The sequence below is a fragment of the Centroberyx affinis genome, unplaced genomic scaffold (assembly GCF_046629955.1).
Source record: "Centroberyx affinis isolate AG114_WGS23_722 - 3 ecotype Tasmania unplaced genomic scaffold, CSIRO-AGI_Caff_v1 ptg000051l_1, whole genome shotgun sequence".
NCBI classification, from domain to species: Eukaryota; Metazoa; Chordata; class Actinopteri; order Beryciformes; family Berycidae; genus Centroberyx; species Centroberyx affinis.
In genome coordinates this window covers 65,863-88,100 of record NW_027278763.1, presented here as the reverse complement: position 1 = coordinate 88,100, position 22,238 = coordinate 65,863, and the positions used below count along the sequence as shown (strand labels likewise).

At 44.2% G+C, this 22,238-nt stretch overlaps 1 protein-coding gene across 3 annotated transcripts in view; it reads right to left on the bottom strand.

Moving 5' to 3' along the window:
- The window catches only part of uvrag (UV radiation resistance associated gene), an 83,300-nt gene that overhangs the window by 37,175 nt on the left and 23,887 nt on the right, over positions 1-22,238 (bottom strand). For all 3 annotated transcript variants that reach the window (XM_071518686.1, XM_071518702.1, XM_071518695.1), the window contains exons 9-12: positions 17,957-18,041; positions 14,189-14,276; positions 13,708-13,768; positions 10,287-10,452 (exon numbers count right to left, since the gene is read on the bottom strand). In XM_071518686.1, coding sequence (XP_071374787.1) covers positions 10,287-10,452; positions 13,708-13,768; positions 14,189-14,276; positions 17,957-18,041 — 400 coding nt within the window. The remainder of the gene's footprint in view (positions 1-10,286; positions 10,453-13,707; positions 13,769-14,188; positions 14,277-17,956; positions 18,042-22,238) is intronic.

Sequence of the window (22,238 nt, the reverse complement as noted above, 5' to 3'; positions counted from 1 at the left end):
AGAAGTAAACCATGAAGAGATGGAGATCCTACTGGCCCTAGAATGAATTCTACTACTATGATGCAGCCACGGTTGGTAAGAAGAGGGGAGACGCTGCAGGCTGAAGGCCACACAGCCAGACACTTATTGGTCCTCTACACCCTCAACACACAGCCAGAGCCCCACGGAGAAAGCGACATGCCAGAGGTCATATCTCAGCACTAGGAAATAACAAACAGGGAGGGGAAGAACAACACGACAGGCATTCCCCTCGTACCGCTGGCACTCCCAATATCACTTCCCCACGAACAGATAGGATTTGTTTGCTGATGAACACACATGACAAGGAAAACAGAACCACTTCCAACATACACACGCAGACGAACATATGAACACACACACACACACAAGCTCCGTCACAGCGAGGTGATTAATGACCGCTGTCCACTGTGTCTGAAATCACACTGGAGAGACTCCGGTTCACCAAACACGAGGAATTCCTCCCGGGGACGTCCAGTAAAGTCAAATATATTATTACACACCAGCAGGGAGGAACTAGAGAGGAAGTCGGAGGAGGGAGGAAAGAGGAGAGGAAGCAAAGGAGTATTCAGCACGGGGAAGAAGGGGAGAAATAGAGTGAGATGGTATTTTTTATATCGCTTAACCTTTATTTGACCAGGTTAATCCCATTGAGATTAAGAATCTCTTTTTCAAGGGAGACCTGGTGAAGAAAGCAGCATAAAGATAAGCATAATTGTTGTAGACCAACAACATACAAGTGAGAATGAGTTACATAAAAGAAAATGCAAGGTAAAGCAATGAAAAGTAGAATCTTCTGTTTAAGCACTCTGTAATATATTAGCATTTTACAGAGTGAGGAACCAGCTCTTTCAGCTTTAAATCATTTTGCAGTGAGTCCCATGTAGAGGGAGCAGAATATAAAAAGGCACTTTTGCCTAATGCAGTTCTGGCCTTAGGGACAGATAACATAAGCAACTCCTGAGACCATAAACAGTCATTTCCATCAGATTTTTATGGATATACAAGAGCACAAGTACTTCGTGTGCATGTGTGTGTGTGCATGGGACAGAGAGCTCTGCTCTTCCCTATGCTTTTCATTTTTGATCACTCAGCCGGTGGCAGCAACTGAAGCTTTCCTTTAAACAGAGCAGGATGAAATGGATTACAGTGACTGCTGGCGGAGTCTGCAGGCCCAAATCAGTACCATGTCTGTCCCATCAGCCGGGGCGAAGGGCCCAGCATAAACACAGACACAAACACAGACACATTCACACAGGTTGCAGACTGTACTGATGCTCCTCTCCTCTCTGGCTTATAATGTGTTCTTTTGTTTGTTTTTCCTTTTGTCCTTTGCTCTGTCTGATGCTTGTGCTGCCATTTTATATGAAGTTATTATGATTTAGAGTTTCACTTATAAGCCATTTGGTTTTTGCATCTCTTGCTCAATGTTGTTTGTTCTTTTGATTTGTTTATGTGCAATAAACAATGTGCAATCATTGGTTCAACTCCTCACTTTAACCTAATGGACGCGTTTCTTCTCTCAGCACATCCCTCTCCTACTCCCCTCAGTGGCAGCTCTGTTGAAGGGTCATGTCCACGAAACTAACACAGCAAACGGAATATGACAGGCACCATGATCAACACTACTATTTGCATTATCATCCATCTAAAAGACCGATTACTCAAACATGAAATCTGCTTTCATTTAGCCAATACTTCAGCTCGCGCTTGCACTGGACAAAAAGATGAAAAAGAAATGACAGTGAGTTGAGAGCAGAAGTAAATCTGTCACTTTTTCCCCCCTCATAAAAAAATCCCCTCCTCTTTTCTTCCCGCCTAGCCTTCACAGCAACCACCCCATAGGATAGTTACCGTGCGAGTGCTGGCTCTGCGTGTAGACATGAAAATATGTAATTAATAAGTGCAGAGCCATGGGAGGGAACTTGCTGCATCTCACAGAAAAGTCCCCCTGTCTTTATGAGCCAGAATATCTAAACAAGCCCCGGGCTCATCAGGCCTGCCAGCCCTTTAACTGCGGGGTCTAGACGCCCCTTCTCCTCACAGACAACTTGAAATATAAAAGAGGGACTCTCGTTAAAAGGAGGAAACAATTAACAGACGTGCAGCCGAAATGCTGAGATGAAGAGATGGGATGTCCGTCCCTCTTCCTTCCTGTCCGTTTCTTCTTTTAATCCATTCCTTGCTCACTCGTGTGGATGGGAGATATTTTATAGAAGGCTGAGTTATAGTTCTTTCAGCTCGGGGCGAACCACCACCGATGTCTGCACAATCTGCCGGGCTGCGCCGCGGGGGCCTCCTAGCAGGTGGCAACAGCACATGACGTCTTTTACGGCCTCTGGTTAAGTGCAACATTTATGGTGGGCTGTCTATTTGTCAGTGGAGAAAAAGTGAGGTTACTATGGTCCAGAGCTCATAATTAAAAATCTAGGGAGAGCTTTTTGTATGCGTTTGGCTTTGTAAATACCAGCTGTTGAGGTATTTGTTAAGGAGGGCAGCAAGTCCATCTGGGCCCTGTTCTTTGACTTAAAATGGCCATTGTCTCCATAGGCAGCCTGTTAAAAGCAGTCTATTAGAGGACCCAGGGCAGAAGGTCACTGGGTGCTCCTTGTACAGACTATACAGTGCATGTATATTTAAGTGTGTTACAGCATAAGGCACTCCTCTCTCCTCTCTCTCTTCCCCCTTGGGTCCATTGTATTAAATGCACGAGTGTAAAAGAGGAAGCGGCTGTGCAGGTGGGTGGTCGAGCTCAGCCTTAATCTGGTTCCTGAAAATATGGTGGGAATATTCCTAGTGACCGGCTGACCTGCTGTAATGTTTACACAGGCCGGGGTCTCCACATGTGTCGGCGTGCCTGTTTAGACATCCTAATTAATACGCCAAATGTGCAAAACAACAGTCCTGGCTCACATCTTGGACAGGAGGCTCGGCCAGCACTTCCATCCCTGTTTGGAGGTGGTGGTGGGGGAGGTGGAGGGGCTGGTCATGAGTTTCACAATGTCTTTAATGTGCAATTTCAAACGGCATGGGACCATAAATCATCTGCGCCTGCTTTTAAAAAAAACACCTGCCTTGCAACTGTCAAGGCCCTAATGGTAGCGGTTACTATATAAATCACAGTGAGCTGTAATTTTCAATATCTGAGAAATGATTACACTGAGCATCTGTCAGTGAATGCTATTTTAATGACCGCTGCTGCACTTAAGACCCCGGCGTAACCGTTTCGCCATCTTGGTGTATGCCGTTAAAGTGTCTCCTGAGTGATGTGGCGGTTGCTCGCTCTGTCGTCTTGGGTTTTCATCAGGGCTCTTAAGAATATCCAGTGGTCCAGTGCCCCCCCCCACACCCTGTTTTCTCATTTTCTTCCTCCTCTCCCTTTTGTTTCCCTCCATTGTTTTAATCATAAGCAGAGATGGAGAAGAGGGGCTGGATCTGACCTGCAGCCTCCACAGCATTCACTCACTGGCCACCATCTTGGCTATCACAGACCTTCACTTTCTCCCAGATGCAGCCTTTTAAAAACCTGAAATTATGTCTGATCCAAATTCAAACAGATCGAAACACCTATTTAGACTTGCTATTCCAACCTCATGGCAGTCTCAGGCCATATAACACCTCAGTTTTCCATGGCCATAGCTGCACTGGAGAGGGAGCGAGAGCTGGTACTGACGTAAGGAGTGTTACAAGTAAGTCCAATTTCTGCCCATCTATGAGAAAGTATATAACACAATTTGATATACTGAGCTGGCTGGGCCATTCCATTCAACCTACAGCATCTTTTTGAAAGCCATTCAAGACAGATGCTTCTTGTTATCCCTTTAATGAAGGACGGACATAAGCCGGTCAAATGGGTTGTGCAACAGCAGGACTCCAAGATGAAGGGCTGCTTATACAACTGACCTGTCAACCTAGGAGAGATTCCTTCACTCTCTTTAGAGCTATAAAAAGTTACTATTCTTGCAATTGTTCTTGAATAATACTGTATAAAACCTTGAAAGACAAGAACAGATTCTGTCCGGTCCCATGGCACCGTTGTGGCTGACATAGAGAGCTAATTAATTACCATTTTGTTTGAATGCGATCTAAGTTCTTTGGCTCCAAAGTTGATCAGCTGCCTCCTGCCAACTAGGCTTACTAAGTTAGCAACTGAACCATCAGCAAACATAGCTTGAGGAATATTACATATACAGTAGAAGCACTGTTTAAACAACATTGTAATAAAAAAATGAGTATGTGCAGTCTCTCTTACATCGTAAAAAGATATAGCTATACTGTATATCAACATACTGTACAGTATCAGTGTATCAGTGTCCATGCAAACTAATAGACGAAGAACCCAGAAATATGTTCTCTTGTCCTGTGATGTCATCAAAATTAATTTGCATACGGAAAGGACTATGGGAGACATCGCACCTGAAATGTGAAGAGTTATAGTTTACGTTTAAGTTGCACAATAATAAAACTTTTACTTATTTCTAAATAGAGAACCTACTTGATTTGTACAAAATTATTTTTACCAAACCACAACGAAGTTTCAAAGCGCCCAGGTATACATGAGCAAAGTGTCTCACTCCTGGTAGCTCAAGATGAATTTGACTCTTGAAGGCAAAGTATAAAGCAACAAAACAAACTATTGATACTGAGTGGAAGTGGAACAACACAGAGCCCACCTCTGCTTTTGTGTGTGGACGTCTGCCTGCGGTCTGTGTCCTGTCATTGAGCCGCTTGTACACCCTCCCCTGCAGCCCTGCAGAGCCTCTCCCCATCACTGCTCAACCCTAGGGAGGAGGGGGTTGTTTGGGTGCAGTGCCCCTCTCCTCCTGTCCACATGGTCCATGTTAAGAGACGTGAAACCGCTGAAGCCCCGGAACAATAACCTCCTTCCTTTGAGCTTACAGGTTCCTCTCCTCTTAACCCGGCCTCCCTCCTCGCCCTGGCATTCACACCGACTCCCTCCACCAACGGTTTCTTTATACTTGATCCAAGCGGTGATGTGTAAATCCCTGCATACATCCATTTTTCCTTTAGCCCGTGATAAAGAAAATCAGAAAAAAATGGACTGGCCTTAATACTTTGGGTAAAAAGCTGTATGAGGCAGCGCTTGCTTTTTAATGGTCGGGCTCTGGTCTCAATCATACATCGGACATCTGGATCGCATCTCCCTAGTTCTCCCCCATGCAATCAGACACACTGGAACTGGACTCTCCGCAGGACAAAATGTGGGCGCAACATGTCGTTAGAGTCCATTGATTTCAGAGAATGTCTTTGACAAGGAGGAGGATGCTTCTGAGATCCCAAAAAGAGTGTTAGAGTTAGGCCAAGTTAGTGCCAAACACACCAGTCATCTTCTACACCTTATTTTCAAAATTCTTACGAGGCCCCACACCAAACTTTGGCCACTGTCCAAGTGCTAGAGGGCAACACAGTTCAGCTCAACACATGCCTTGACTGGTTTTACTGTGGCAAAATAGCTGGCCATATGAAATGAGGCAGTCATTATCCTAACCCACAAGTTCACCACGATGTGGAAAGGAATACAGCGGTATTAGCCGCACTCAAAAGGTCAGACGCATTCATATTCCTCGCACCACGCTGAAGGACTGATGCTTGCTACACTCCAATTAACAAGCTCCTAAAAAAACTCTTCATCCTGGGGGTAGGAAATGTAGTTTCTTGCTCAACTATACCTAAACTTTGCTGGCTCTTAAGAGTATGGAAATGTGAGGGATTTCACTTTGTATAGGAGTGACAGGGTGAAGTGTTTTAATACCACAATTTGGATCCACATCAAGTAGTAGAGCCGTAGAATGGGGATGCCGAGCTTTATCTCACGGAGATGCATCTATGGCATGTGGAGTCAACCAGAGCACATTGCAAAACTAGGTAAAAGGAGAAGCTTGGTTAGGACTATTACCGTTTCACAGAGGGCTACAGCGCAACATGCAACTCAAAAAAAGAAAAGCAAAAAAAAACCATAAGGTTCCTTTCCTATATGCATTCCTATATGATCGACTGACTGCTTGCTAATCCTGCCACGCTTTGAGGCACTGGTCAGGTGCCACCTCACTTATCACCATTGGCTGCCTCTTTCCGACACTTTAATCGCCGCTTTTTTGTACACTTTCAGAGCGCCGGCTAGTTGCTTTCCATCTTCCCACACATCATTTGGCTGCACGTCTGCTGCCCGCTGGGGCCTCGGGAGTCATAAACATGTAGAGGGGGGCAGGGGTGAAAGGTTGTCGGAGCGTTTGGCCCTGCTCAGGGACACCTGAGGGCGACGCGGGGCCGGATCGTAGAGCCTCTCTGTCCGACAGCCGCACACCCTGCAGGTTTATTTTTTCTGATGGACCCTCGTGTAAATATCCTGCGCGGCGGGCCTGGGAATGCGTACGGTGCAGTCAGGCCTTCAGCCACGCGGGAGCGCAAGCTGACCCCCGGTGAGCCTCTCCAGCTGCTGTCATGACATCATCACTCGCACAGAGAGAGATGGGCGTTCAATCACAGTACTGTCCGATAGCGTCTCTCTCCCTTTCCCTCTCTCACACACGCACGCATGCACACACACACACACACACACACACACACACTTCCCATCCGGCTGTTTGTCTTCTAATGTATGACATATGTGGATGTGGAAGTGTCAGTGCTTATTTACATGTCTTCCCTTGTGCCTCGACTGAGGATGAGCAGTACGCATGTGTTTGACTGAGAATATGGAAAAGAGAGATATAAACACTGGACTTGTTCACCCTTATAGAGGTCAGCAAATGTGTGTCACGCTAGTCCACATGCAGGTCAGGTTAGAACATTAAAAGGTCAGATTCGAAGCAAAGGCCTGGTGAGGCTTATTGGTCTGGAGCCCTGTTATTATGACCCGATTTAACATGGCCATGTGGCCTGGATCTCCTCTCTTCGCAATTTCAATAATTTACTATAATGAGCCTACTCCAGGTTTCAAAGGATCCCTAGCCAGCTCCTTTACAGCCACAGCACACTGCCCAACACTCAATATACAAAGGCACACAACTGCTTTCAAAAGGCCTGTGTGTGTTCAGACTCAAAGCAAGCAATAAGCACTGCAAAGACAACCGGTATGAAAATGTAATGGGAATTATATATTACAGAATTTACTGACTATTCAATAGCACAAAACAAAACTTATGTAGTACATAAGGGGTGAAATGTCCTGCTGATATCAACAGGGCAAGGCCATGCATAGTGCAAAGGCAGCATTGTGAGCGCAGTGTGCAGGCCTGAAGATCACAAGCTTGAGTGTTTATGTGTAGCGTGGCAAGATGCAATCCAGACAGACGGGACTTTCATCTTTATACTTTTCTCTTCTGTCGGTGGTTTGAACATATCCTCACTAATAACTCTAACACCAAAGGGCCAATCAAATACACCCACATCCATAGCTAGTAACACTACTGATTATACCAATTTCCTCATCGTTCCCCTCTCTCACTTGTCGAAGGGGGTCTCGTCATGTGAGGAATGTCAATATGCACGGATGGCACATACCTGAAAGTACATATGTGTCCCAAGCATGCAATTATCACAATCCAGCAGGGGGTTTTATTCAAGCTTGATGCATAGTTACAACACCATAACAGATACAAATAATAATTTCATTACTTTGGCCCGTGCTGTAATTACAGTGCTTGTATAGTTCATGACTTACGACAAGCAGCCCCGACAAAGCCCAAGGTGAGGTTTTAGCTTCTCCATTTATCATTTGCTGGTCTTTTTGTCAGTGTAGCATTCCTCAATCATAAATACTACTCCATTCAGCAAAAACCTATCTAAACGCTGTGAATGTAGGAGGAAAAGTGGTTACAGCCCTAGGGTACGATAAAGACATTGGCACAAGGTGGGCACTGTGATTTACAGTCTGCACACTGAGCTCCATTATTAAAAACAAGCACCGTCTGAACACTTGAATAGATAAAAAAAAAATTTAAAAAAAGGGGGACTTTCAGTTGTTACCAAAGGCAATAAAGAGTTTAAGAGTGCACCAAAAACTGGATCCTGCGGCATAAATTATGCTTCTCCTGTCCAAAGCTATTCAGCTTGGTGGTGAAAATGGGAGGGATGTGACAGCTCGCAGAGACAAGCGGTCATAATGAGGTTTCCCACGAACGGGCGGCTGGCCTCACTCTGTGATGAGATGAGGATCTCAGCAATGCGGGAGGACCTCAGTGTCGAGCCGCTGCTCCTCTACACTGAGGGGAGCCAGTGGTAGGCGGGACATCTGGGCTGCTCTGCTTGCCCTGCTGCCACCGCGACCCTGACCCCGATAAGCGGCTAGAAAATGGATGGATGAATGGATGGGTGACAGGTCACAAGTAGCCCTCTCTGATGCAGTCTCTACTGGAATCCGAACACACACACACTACACATCTCACACAGAGTTCCCAGGGTTTCCTGAAATTCAAGCACCTCTAAGGGACTTTCAAGGAGGATTTAGAGGAGTTTCTAGCACTTTTCAGCGCAAAAATGTTCAGTGGCATTCACAAATATGCATTTCAGACATTTTTTGAGTGAAATTCATCATCAGCGCAGAGTAAAAAAAATCACATATGAAAACAAGACACAGGCTACAGCCGTGCTGTTCATTCCAAGTGAATTGCAGTCTGTGGTTTAAAAAGCTGCCACATACCATTTATTTCTGTTGACTACATTTTTCAAGGGATCCTGAAGGTCTTTAAGGACATTCTGAAGATTTTAGGACCATTTTTGGCCATTTTCACCCTGCCTAAAAATGGATTTTAGTACAGTTGACAAACTTTTCTAGGGCTTGGGCACAGTTTTATACATGGTAGCACTCTCTGTGTTCAATATTAGAATTGATGATGTGTCAACATCTTAAATATAGGGCCTCAAAAGGAATAAATCTATAACAGCCACAAAGCTGACAATTTATTAACCACAATCTTCCAGGTCTTTGGAATCTGGCAGCACTAAGTTATTCCATGTGGTTCCTTTGGTTTGATTGATTATTGGAAGTGTAATAAACTTGGCAGAAATAAAACAATGGGGTGATCATTAAGAGGTGATAATGACACAGAATAGACCTTCAGCATGTATTCTCAATTTTTCTTTATGTACTTTAATGTTAAAAATGTTACAAATGTTGCACATGTTAAATCCCTTTTTTGAATCTTGAGTTGGAAACGAATACCAGCTGAAATGTTTGAAGAGATGATAAATGCTTCTTTGATGTTACAGCTATTCTTCGCCAGTAAGTGCAAAAATCTGTTCCAAGATTTTATAGTCAGTATGCTACTCCATACATTGATAACTTGTGACTTTGTATAGCAAATTATGTTGAATGCATTCTCACAACTATGTTCAAATCTACTATATACCGATAACTGGCCTGTGGGAGAAGGCTGCGGAGAAGAACATTCACTCTGCCTTACACACACACACACACACACACACACACACCAAGGGAGCCAGCAACAAGTCAGACAGGATGGAGTGGGGAACACACTGAGAAAGTCAGAATCCTGTGCATTGAGATTGTAAGGCTATAACTTGTTTGCAAGCCAAGAAGAGAATTTATTATCCGATTACCTATTTCTGATTACTGCAGAAGCAGACTTGAGCACTTTCGAGCATTCACCAAATCAAGCACAACTTTCACCTTGAAAATACTCAACAAGAGTGTGAGACCTGGTTGCACACACACACACACACACGCACGCACGCACGCACGCACGCACGCACGCACGCACGCACGCACGCACGCACGCACGCACGCACGCACGCACGCACACACACCTCATCTGAATATCAGGATCCATCGTTAAAATAATTTGAGTGCTCTCTCTCATGTTGTTTTGTGCTCATCGTCAGGTAGCTGCTTTTCGGTAGAAATTAAACCACACAAAAGCCCAGTGTGGACTAACTTCGAGAAAGTAAAGGCCAGTCTTGTTCCGTGTCGTATGATGGTTTCATGACAACAATCCTGAATCATCTCCAAAAAGCATCCAACTACCTCTACAAGCAAAGAAGAAGGGCTTAGCCAGACTAACATGAGAGCATTTGTGCCTCAGAAGTGGAGGAGAATCTCTGCCCTCATTGCCAACATGTTTGTCATAGACAGCGAAAAGTGATTCTTTTTATCCATAATCTGCTTTGGCCTTTGTAATTTTTGGCATGCACTGAATAGATGACTGTGAGAAAAAAAAGCCTTATGCACATCCCTAATTAATTGATTGTTAATTGCTGTTTCTATGCCCAGGGGCCAGCCTACTTACTCTCTCTCCTTCTCAGTGAGCCTGTCAGTGATGGTGTCCTTGATGGAGGAACGGGAACCTTTGTGGATGACTGGATACCTAAGAGGGATCTGCAGGAAGCAGGAGATCATCAGGACCAGGTGCGCCGTGTAACCCAGGGCGACCGCCACACTCCCGTCATCTTTTGCTGCGGGACAAAAAGAAAACACAAGTTCCGGTAGATACACGATAAGGAAGTTGACATTTGTTGAACGGATCTGAAACGTTGTGCTTGTTAATCCATCAATGACCTTTTACGGTGATCTACATCAACACACAAAAGCTCAAAGTCTACACTCTAATGCAAATCAAAATTCAAAACGGCAGTCAGTATTATCACTCGAATGTCAGTACTTTAATATATCAAACACTTCAAAGCACACAATCAGCAATCCTCTGCAATGTTGGATTTGTTTGGGATGTCCTTTCAGTACATGAGAAAATAAATAGACTGTACATAATCCATGTTCACATCTTGTGAATCCAAACAAAAATCTATAAACATCAAACAGAAGACAATTTGATATCCAAGTATTCACAGGAAGAAGAGCAGTTGCATTCATGTGGGAAAGTGTTTTTGAAAATGATACAAAATACAGCTTTTAGTGGCACGGCACACACCGCGCCAAGAAACACTGGCGGCTGTGCGATACCTCATCTGCTTCAGAAATGTGCCTGAGAAGCAAAAGCATCACACATAACAATCCCCTCTGAACCCAAACACATTTTGGGTGGAAAACTAGATGCCTTTGTGTACATTTCTGAGAGGGTAAGAAGCCATCTAATTTCCAATAAGAGAAATGGTTTCAAGAGAGCACACTAAGTGGTTTCAAGTTCTCAAGCAGCAGCAGGACACCGCTTGAGGCAAAGACTTAAAATCATAGTGGTTTTTATCTTAATGCTTTGAAATAATAGACTGTGACCATAGTGAGTGGTAGACTGCTTGGCTCACACTGTGCGTTTTTTCTGCTCAACACAGAAAGCCTGTATTGTATCATTCTTTTCCTTTTTGACTCCATAGCAACTAAACACCTGGTGTAAACAGCTTCCTGGCCTCCAGTACTCTTGGATGCTGCTTCGAACTAACAAGAATGCCAGGTCAAGTAAAGGACATGCAAGTATAAGTGACACCTTAGGGTGCAACTGGAGACTTGTTGATACCTTGTTAGTTTGAGCTGACAGGGAGAGCTTAGTTATGGACTTCACCGCAGCGGCACCCATTTTCACTTTGTCCCCCTGGTGAGATTAGGACTTCCACTAACCCTGACCCTGGTCTCTAATGCGGAACATCCTCCCCTACAGGCCTTTTTAGCCTTTCTCCGACACCCATCCAGACAGTTCTGGACTTGATCAAGCTCTCTCTAGGGCAGACCCCACACAAATGGGAGCATGGGGTCAGAGATGAGGTGAAGTGCGCAGGTAGAGGGCATCCTTCTGCACCTCTTACGCCTGTCATCTGTATACAAGGTCTGTGTATATTGTCTTGGCCTCTGTATGAGCTCTAGTGGATATGACGGTGCTGTTAGGTGGTGAACGATGGCTACCTGGCATTGCATGGCAGCTCTTCTCTGCATCTCACAAACCACAAGCCTCCGGACTAAGAGGGAGGGGCAGACAGGAGAGGGTAGTTAGCAGTGGATGCGTTAGGACGTTCTCTATTAGCCCTTTTATCTTCTGCCACAGCACATGCTCGGTGGTTTACTCACTGCTAGGTATCCACCTACGCAGGACTGGGAGGCAGGGGCAGACACAGGCCTCCGCCATGGGGGAACAAGTCAACGCTGCAAACACAAATGGGCTGGCTGTCAGCTGTGCAGGGCAGTGGACAAAGACAGGGTGTGAAGGATACACGCTGTACTGTACTCGCTCTGTCCACTAAAGGATGTTAGCAGGTGGAGTGAGGCAGCGGGGAGCGGAGGAGAGTGGGAGTGGTATTTTGAATTATGGACTCAGAGGCTTGCTTCATCCCACCAGCTGTGAGGAAGGGGAGCTAGAGAATGTGGGGTATGGACGAAGGGTGGGAGTGTTGGGAGTGTTAGAGGGGTCTGCAGTCCAAACCTTACCCCCTCAATCTCACCCCCCTCAACTCCTCCAAGCTCTTGAGAAGTTATGAATCAAGCCTGCCTGGCTGTGAAAGCAAATCCTATTTATCAGAACACATACAGCCTCAGCCTAACCCTAAACCTAACCCACCGCACAAACATGGTAAAGAAAATACTTTTCAGTTGCCTAACACTTTGTTTCTCTGATATGAAACCATGTGGTTTTGGTTCACCAAGGTAGTGGAACCAGTTATAAAAGCAAACAACACTGTGGCTGTACTGAGCAACTCCCCCATTAGCAGCCAACACAAGATCAGCAAATAATAAAGAGGAATGAAAATCATCCCACCAGTAGCTCCCAGAATGTCTGTCTTCTCTCTCTGGTCCTCATAGAACAACCGCTTAAAAAGATGCAAGGAAAAATATATTTCACAGTCTCAAGAGTTCAAATACACAGGAAGCAATTTCTGCATTCCTGGATGATAGGGGGCACTTTAGGGGCCCAATGGAGTCAGCTTCCATTCAGACGAGGTCGCTGAATGACCATGTTCAAATTTTCCACTGTGTTGCTTTCAGCCCTATCAGGGTACTTAATCTGCCCTTTACACACAGCCAGCTCATCCTCTCTGGTACTCTCTGGTGATCACAAGGCTCCTTGTGTCAAACAGTGTCTTTGTCATAGAGGAGTGTTTATATTGGTGCTCAGCCACTGCTGACTCATCTCACGTTTCTCAGATGAGAGATAGCGTTTATTGTGAGTAGAGAGTGGTTTTGATTGTGCAGAACTGGCCAGCAGGTGGTCAACCCATCCCAGAAAGTAGAGCTGCATCCTATTGGCAATAAAATCATAATGTAATTTTTACAGCTAAGTATTGCATGGGCAGTAAGAAGTGGAAAGTGGAAACAGTTAATTTTACATGTTTAGGATTCACTCTGCTGAAATATAATGATGAAAATTTTCTCTGATGTGCTACTTGATTATTAGACCAAGGACTCTCCAAAGCACAGCAATATCTTGTTTAAGAAATTGTCTGCAGCTCCTTTCTCTGTGATGAAAAGTGTAACCTTTTGCAATTTGCAGAGAATTTGACTGCCATAGTAGCCAAAATTGTGTTTTGTGATTACTTGCGCAGCCCACCTAGACAGGTGGTATCCTCATCTGCTTTAAAATAGTAAAGTGTGCACATGCCAAATCTAATGAGGGAGCAATTCAATTCACCCACCCATCAAAACTGCTTTCCTGCACCATATATTGGCATGAAAGCAAAGATGAAACATTTGTTCAGCATGCCTCGCCGCAGCTTGTCCTCCTACAACCCTGAAACACAGAGACCCACACAAGCGGACACACAATCATTTACCTTGGAAATCCTCAGAGTTGGGCAGCTTGACTCCGCAGATGACATAATCTGACTGATTAGCCTGAGGATTTGAATAAAGAGGTTTCATATTAAAGACAACGATCAGACAGTGGAAAAATAGACACAGACAAGTCAAAAATCCCTGTGGGGTGAACACCAGCTTTGCAGCTGGAAGAGGCACTCGCTCTAAATCATTCACTTATTGACCACGGGTGTTGGCATTTAAAGTATTCTGTTTCTTCAGCGAACTGAGTGACTGTAACATGTAACAGAAAGCTAAAATAAAACAAGGATGTTCTCCTAAAACATCGAAGTAGAATACAGAAGGGCACCTTAGTACGCCTTACTGCATACAGTACATTATACTGTATCTGCAGCAACTTGTATGTAAAGTGTCTTTATAAAAGCCTCGATGCTGTAAATGGGTGATTTTTTTGCAGTTGCCTTGTGTGCAGTGTGTTGTGCATCAGGTCCAACTCACCACGTCGATGGGGTAGATGTAGGAGAGCTCTGACAGGAGCTGACGACAGCGGAAGGTGAGCTGTGCGTTGGACTTGAGGAACTGCTCTCTGGGGAGACAAAGCCAGACACATGGACGACACAGTGAGACATTTCTCTGAACCGACCGGGCCGAACGAGACAAAAGCCACAGTCAGGAGTGGAGCAGATGGGGAGGGGTAGGGCAGGGAGAGGAACGAGGGAAAGAGGAGAGACGAGTGGGTAGGAGAAGGAGGAAAGAGGGCAGCCGGAGGTAGCAGAGAAGGAGAAAATGAGCAGCTGAAGTCATACAGGAGAGTTAGTGCTGGAGAGGGACCCACAGTAAGGCTTATAGGTGATTAAAGCACCGTAAAAGAGAGGAGATGAACGACAGAACCGAGAGGAGAGAGAGAGAGTTTATGTATGTAGCGTAATGAGGTGTGACAGCAGGTTAATGTCAGTCTAAAAGGAAGGCTAGCCAAGCTGGTGTTTGTCTAGGCACTTCTTGGATGAGAGCGCTAATGGCTCCGGCGCTGAGTCATCTCCAATCTAACTGTAAAAGAAACTCAATTATGACAACTGCCAAATTACCAGCCACTTTATATCCCCCTGGGACAGTCCCAAATGATCGTCCTGGGTCCCTCAACCCCCGGCCAGTCCTATTACTAAAGCTGGATGGCAACTACTGGGGTCTGCTTATTCACAGCTTATTCACAATTGCAATTTAAAAAAAAAATGCAATATTTTAAATATTTGTCACTTGTTAATGTTGTTTTTCAGCTCAGAAAAGTTCTAAACTGCTGAATAGTACGGTTTGTATTGAGTGTGTCAAACAAGTTGTAAAATTCTTGTATATTCCTGTAAAGTGACCCATTTGTAAAACCCTGCAATATATTCCCTGACCTCTCCAGAGAATTTATCAAATTCCCTGACTTTTCCTGTCTGGAGTACACCTCTAAAACTGCCATGATATTCCAGAAATCTCATTACCTGTGGGAACCCTGTGTGTCGTACTACAACTCAAGTCTGCTTGCTAATGTACACGAATGTTCTCGGCTAACAGTGTTTGAAACGTTTATGTGTTAGCAAACACTGGCTGACGCTTACAAAAAAACAAATGCCCTATTGAATGTCCCTCAGGTTTAGTAACAGTGTTGTCATCAGTAATGAACATGAGTGGTGCCTCATCAGGGTTTATAGAGCTCTTCTCACCACATTGTGTTTTTGAATCTGAAATGAGGCCACAATATTGTAGCCAATGACAGCAGAACCACAGAAGCTACAATATGAGATGATTGCTACACTGACACCTACACAAACCTTGACCAAACTGAAAAAACATACTTGTTTCCTGGTTTCACAGCTGCAAAATAGGCAATAGAAAAATCAGTATTGATGCCTGGGAAATTTAAAACGGGATGAGTTGGGTGTCAAAAAGCCACTACATAGTGGTTGTAGACTATAAAACCAAAGGAGCAAACAACGCATTTTGTATGTCGCCGTCTTGTCAGGTTCACTCTATGCTTGATTGCCACCACCCACCAGGTGTGCATATAAATAGTCAGTCTGAAGAAGATGTGTTGGTGTATCTATTTTTTTTACCCAGCCCTTCTGTGCAGGGGGTTTACTTTTGCAAGTGCTGTTTTGTCAGTTTCGAAAGCCTACAAGACAAATATTGAGCAACAAATATGGCATGAACTATCTGCAGGAGATCCTAAAACAACTATGAAAGGTACAGTACATTCGGAACAAATTTACTCCCCACACGGATGTTTTTCTTTTTGATAAATGGAACTAATGTCATTTGAAATTAATGTCAATGAACTGGCAGGTTACAGCTGCATAGTGTTGCAGGATTAATAGAATGAAAACACCAGTTGTTTTCATCTTCTAATTTCACGGACCTTGTTTCTCCAATTCCAGCCATTTTACACAATGGGCAAAGTGTATTCAAATTCCCTGCAAAATAACTTTTAAAAAAAACAAACAGATGGTGCATATTTACTCATTACAATCTGATATTTAAAACTTAAAAACAAACTAGTCATTGGACTGTGTGAAACCTGCCACGTTTCAGATGGCGTTCAAAATTCAAAAATTTGAATACATCTCTGCTGTTGCAAAACAATACATAAATAACTGCATTTAAAAAGAGTAAATGAAACTTCAGTCTTCTAAGCTTTACACACATAGATTCCTTTGACTGCATATGTGTGAGCAACACAGCACATCTCCCCAGAGCATTGCCCAGTGGTACGAGTTGACTACTCAACTGATTGACTTCTTTGTTCAGCTCTTGGTGTGTGTGTGTGCCTGTGTGTGTGTGTGTCCCTCTTTAAATATCCCATTCAATACTTTAAACCACTACTTGTGGAGTAGTGTGGGTAATAGTCCATCATTTCATGTGGATGAAAAGACGTTTGGGGAAGGAAATCATTATTGAAAGTGATGCACCCTTCCATCCATGCTCCTCGCCTTTCACTTGGATTTCCTATTTGGCTTTGCATGTGGTCAGCAGTCTCTTATCATTACCCTTCCCCAGTCTGCGGCTGCTTTGTACAAGTGACAACAGAAGACAGAGATTAGTGTGTGTTGACCGTCTGATCTGACCCTTCCCAGAAATCACTCATCTCTCTCCAGCAGGCTTTGCGTTATCTGGCTGGTTAAGCCGAGATGCAAGTCCTTCACAAATCGTCGTCCTAACCCAAACACGCAAACTCATGTTTCTCACAGCCGTCCCTCTTAATGTCTGTTCTCAATAACTCTCAGACAAATACTTTTTGTTCCTCTGCATGTTTGTTGGTGTGGGGTAATCTACAGGTCCTGGCTTGTGACCAGAAGGGCGTTGGTTCAAATACTCAGCCATTCTAAGAAAATTTAAGCAGGGAAATTGAACTGTGAAGCTCAGAGTCCCTCAACAACTACTGCCAAGACACTTAACCCCCAATTTCTTGGTGGAGTCGCTCCATGGCCTACAGTAGAAGACCGGGTGTACTTAAAGTGAAGAAATAACCCTCCCCTCCCTGAACAACTACTGTCAAGGTAACAGAGCAACACACTTTACCCTCAATGTCTCCAGTGCTGGGACCTCAGTGGCCAATGGCACCTTAGGTTGTGCTGGGCCGCTCCCAAGGGTGAATATACTGTACGACTACAAATGTTCAGCAGGGCAAGGCTGAAAAAGTCTGTGCATGCTCACTATAGCAGTTCCCTGGATAAATAATAAAAAAAAAAAAACATTTTCCACGAAAAAGCAAAAAAAAATGTACTAAATAGATATTTCCGCGGAATGGATGTTAGGCAGATGCACAAGTGTCGGTGTTCATTTCCTGTTTGCTGGTTCTCTTGGCCTCTGCTGGCCTTCCCGGGGCTCTGGTTTACCCTCTGTGGCTGCCAGGTACTTCTCAGACAAACAAAGGCCATATCCGGGGTTGGCACCCACCGCGCGCTTCGCCCCCGGGGGCCAAGGCAAACACAGTCCGACCGGGCCTTTAACACAATCTGCATAGTCTGGTCAGAACACGTAAATAAGCAGCAGCCAACCGCAAAACATCCCCTCGTTTCGTAAGTGTGTGTGCGTGTGTGCGTGTGTGTGTGTGTGTGTGTTGGGGGGGGGGGGCGTTGATGATCTCGTCCCAACAATTGAGCAGCACACTGGGGCACATCATTCAGTAATTTCTAACAGATGGGTGAGCTTTATAAGATGCAGTGCAGGAGTGTGTATGTGTGTGTGCAGAGATAAAGCGATACCTAATAACAGGTTCACACGTACCTCTTGGCAGTGCATTCCTTCTGCAGCTTAGTTAAGGACTCTTTCTCCTCCTTCAGACTCTCGTGCTGAGTGGAGAAGGCTTCCTCTGACAGACAGACAGAGAGACAGAGAAAGAGTAAATTACCAGGTGCGGGTTCTGTTCTGGTAAATCTGCACAGGTGGGTGGGCCTGTGTTTGGTCGGCTGCCATCCCCTGTTAAAGCTTTAGGAACATCAAATAGCTCTTTTGATCAGGCCAAAACCCATTTCCTCTTGACACCACATAAAACCACACAACATATGTATGATGATTACAGGATTTGTCAGACTATGTAAATACAGGGCTGGGCAAATAAATAAAATCAGTTAGATAAGGATCAGTGATGATACAGCTTGTGGAGGTTGTGTAACCGCAACACTGACAGGCCCAAATGATGTGCAACTAGGATAATAACCCAGTGGTTTAGGATAGCAGCAGAATATGTTCTTACTGCTGTGTTTACCCTGTGGCCTAAAAAATGGTGGGGTGGCAGTCAAATGCAAGAGCAAACTGCAAAACATGACATTAGAATCCTCAATTTTAGGGTGGTAAGTTTAGTGCCACTGTCAAAAAGGAAAAGTGCACCATTTTAGGAAGAGTTTATGGTTCAAGTTCTAAGCAAAGATGCCTTTAGCCTCCCATCAAATGGGATGAAGGCAGAAAAAGTGAGCTTGGCACAGATAGAGCAGTCACTCAATTATGTGGCCGGCTGAATCACAGGACACGGCCTTTCACCGCATGCTTCCTGTCAGCGCCATTCTGCTCAGACAGGCATCGCACGGGTGGAAGGAGGGAGGCTGGGGACGAGAGGGAGGGAGGGAGGGAGGGAAAGCGGAGGGACTCACAGAAGTCTCTCAATCAGATTAGCTACAAAGAAAGATAGTGTCAGGGAGAGATTAAGCAGGCCAACCCTCAGTTTTTAAGTGATGACTTGAAAACACCGTTCAATACTGCCTGCGTGGGCCTGGACTGCACTTTTGCTTTTATGTAATGCCCAGCTCTGCTCTATCATCCATCTTTTCATCCTTTCATCCCTCTAACCCATTCCAGTGTGCATCAAGGCAGGGGCGGACAGGCTAAAACAAATACCATGGCAGTGTAAAAAAAAAAAAGCACTCTGGCTCTCCGTGCGTGTGTGTGTGTGTGTGTGGGTGTGTGTGTGTGTGGGTGTGTGTGTGTGTGCTATCCTGTTGACAAATGTTTGGTCATGTCACGCCACTTTAAAGGTGTTCTACTGTGCAGCTCTCCATGGTTGTTGTGTCCTCCCTCTGGGATACACATACAGATCATTCATAAAAGTACAAACTCACACACATATGGGTGATTTTCACACATCACAAAAGTTCAGGGAGATGTTTCATTTTCATTTCCTTTGAAACCCCAGCACTGGAATAATTTTGGGGGGGGGAAAACCTACTAACTAAGTCTAAGTACACTGAAACGTGTTGTGAAATATTGAAAAAATGAAATTTTGCTATTGAGGCATTTCAGCCAAAAACAAGATTTTTTTACAGCTTCACATAATTTTTGCAAAAATATAATCAACAAATGTACAGTATTTTAAATATTTTTGTAATGTATTTAACAGGTGCGAAAAGTCAAGGGAGATGAGCACTTTCTTTACAAACTGTATGTGGCTCCAATGAGCTGCTCTCTATGGGCACATTTATTTTCCCTCCCTGCTATTTTCGATGCGCACTGTAACTTGCGAATCGACAATTTGACGGAAAAGAATCTCAAACCAAATAAAACTGATCATTGGAGCCATTCTTGTCCAAGTTGTAGTTTTTCTTCCCCCAAGCATGAGAAACAGTCATTGTTTTAAAATTTCACAGCAATGCATTCATGAGAAAATCCTACATAAAGCATCTTAAAAGGCGCACATAATCTGATACATATTGCAAAACTGTAAATGGTTTTACAGTTTATTACAGATTATTGAGAGTTGGTGATCATCATCATGTGACCTGTAATCTGTGCAGCATTAAATGCAGTTTAAATGCTATACTGTAGTTAGAATATAGTATACATTATTTAGCTGTTTTATATACTTAGTAGAGCGAATAACGCATATCAGGAATTCAAATCAAATGAAGCACCATAACCAAATATCAAATTAACTAGACGATTGTATAACTCTTTCAAGGGAATCTATTACATCAATGTGTGGAAGAGAACATATGCATTATGGGCGTTAATAATCCCTCCATTTTCTTTTGTCTTTTTTATGGCCTTGTGTGGTTCTCTTCATCTCGTTTCCTATGTCATGATAAAAGTGTGAAGGAGAACATATTGAACGCTGCGTGGGAGGTAACAATTGAAAGGAATGTCATTCATTTCCAATTAAAAATGATCCATCAGAACAGCCTCGTTTTTATCGAGCCTTTTCATGCTTGCAGATGAGGAGGGGGGTGTGGCTGTGGCAAGGAGACGGAGCGCGAAGTTAACAGAAAGGGCAGGAGGAAAGTAGAAAGTCATTAGGCAGAGCGTTGGACTGCAGTACCTGTCAACCCTTGCCCTCAGTCAAGATGGTAGCCAGCTGAAGGATGTAGTACTGTAAGGCTGAGTTGCTGGTAAGTGAGCGCTAATGATGATAGTTTCAATATGAGACCTTTTCTCTGAGGTGACAAATACCTCCACACTCTTCACAGCCCTCTGTTCTTCACGCTGGGGAAACTCCGCCACTGACATTTATTGGTCGGGAGCCCTGGCCGCGTCGCAGAGCGTGAGAATAACTACCGTTATAAAGCACAATAAACGCCGTTCACAGACCTGATTTATGCCGTCGGCTCAAGGTGGAAGGGGGGGGAAATTAGACGAGAGGAAATTGTGACAAGAGTGTGACCCCACCAAAACCAAACCCATTCATTCTGAGGGGAGGAAAGAGGGACTTTTTTTTGTGTAATCGCGGGCGAAAAAAGGGGGAAAAAAATGTTTTGTCATGCTCATCTGTCTTCTGTTACGGATTCGGTGTAAGTCACGCTGTGGACCTTTTAGTGTGACTGTGTGTGTTTGTGTGAGTAGTGAAAAACAACAGCTTCCCTCAGATTCACACTCCACCACTAAGAGTTCACTGCCATTACTGTAAATCAGCGGGCATTGAACAGCTAGTCGTTAACCTGTCATCAGGATGATACCGACTGCTGGTGTTTTTCTACAGTCATTATGTTAACACTGTCCGGGTTGGCCAAGCGGGACACGAACACACATGCACACACACGCACACACACTGCAGGCATTAGCAAATCTGAAGCGACATTCTAATGGTCCCTTTTAAAAAAATGCAGACACACACCGAACTTTCATCTCACCTTTATCTGCTAGCACACGTGTATACACACACATACACACACACACACACCTGCAGAAACTCTACTGTATGTTTGGGTTTTCTGGCCCATTTGTTTTGAGAGAGGCGGGTTTCCTGAGAATAACAGGTTTTGGGTGGGTGATAAGAGAGTGATCTGTTAATGGGCCCTATGGCTGTGTGAGGCAGGAAGACCACACGGCCAGGTATAGAAGAGCGTGACAAGGAATGGATATTAACAATCCACACAGGATGCCCTCTAGGGACATATGGCATAGCAACAGACATATACGTACTGTTAAACTGTCAATAAAACTCACATAGTAGCCTGTGTCTTATAAGCACTGGGGAATGTGTGAAAATTCAGCAAATTAAGCGCTCATCTCTAATTGACAAGAGGTCAAAAATGGTTGTCAAAGCTACTACTGCTTGCATAACTGTTAAAACACAAACACTGAAACTGTATCCCTAAAATGAATGAGTATATAAACCATCTATCCTTAGACGGCAGCTTGTCTGATGAGCAATCTATATGACTGACAGGTTCTTCAAGCATGTGCATGTTTGACAGACAAGCCAGCAGCGTCTCAAGAGGAAACTTTGACATGAAATTGCAGCTACAAGTGATAAAAATGTGCAGGCCAAAAGTATGAAACAAACACGTTTTGGTGCCAATCCAAATATAATCAGACAGAGAATTAGCTGCTGTATGAAACACTATAAACACCCGTCTCCGATATTTTCCTGTCTCTAATTAATGCAGGGGGGTTTTCAGATGTTGAAATAAATGAATATGTGCAGGCTAATTAGAAAAGTTATACAACAAGATGGAAATACAGCAGAGCTCAACAGCATATGGTTTCTGGGTTTTGAGTTATGAGTCTGGGAAAAAAACAACAAAAATTTCAACACACCCCAATTTTAGCTACGGCGTCTCAATTTATCCCAAAAAATACC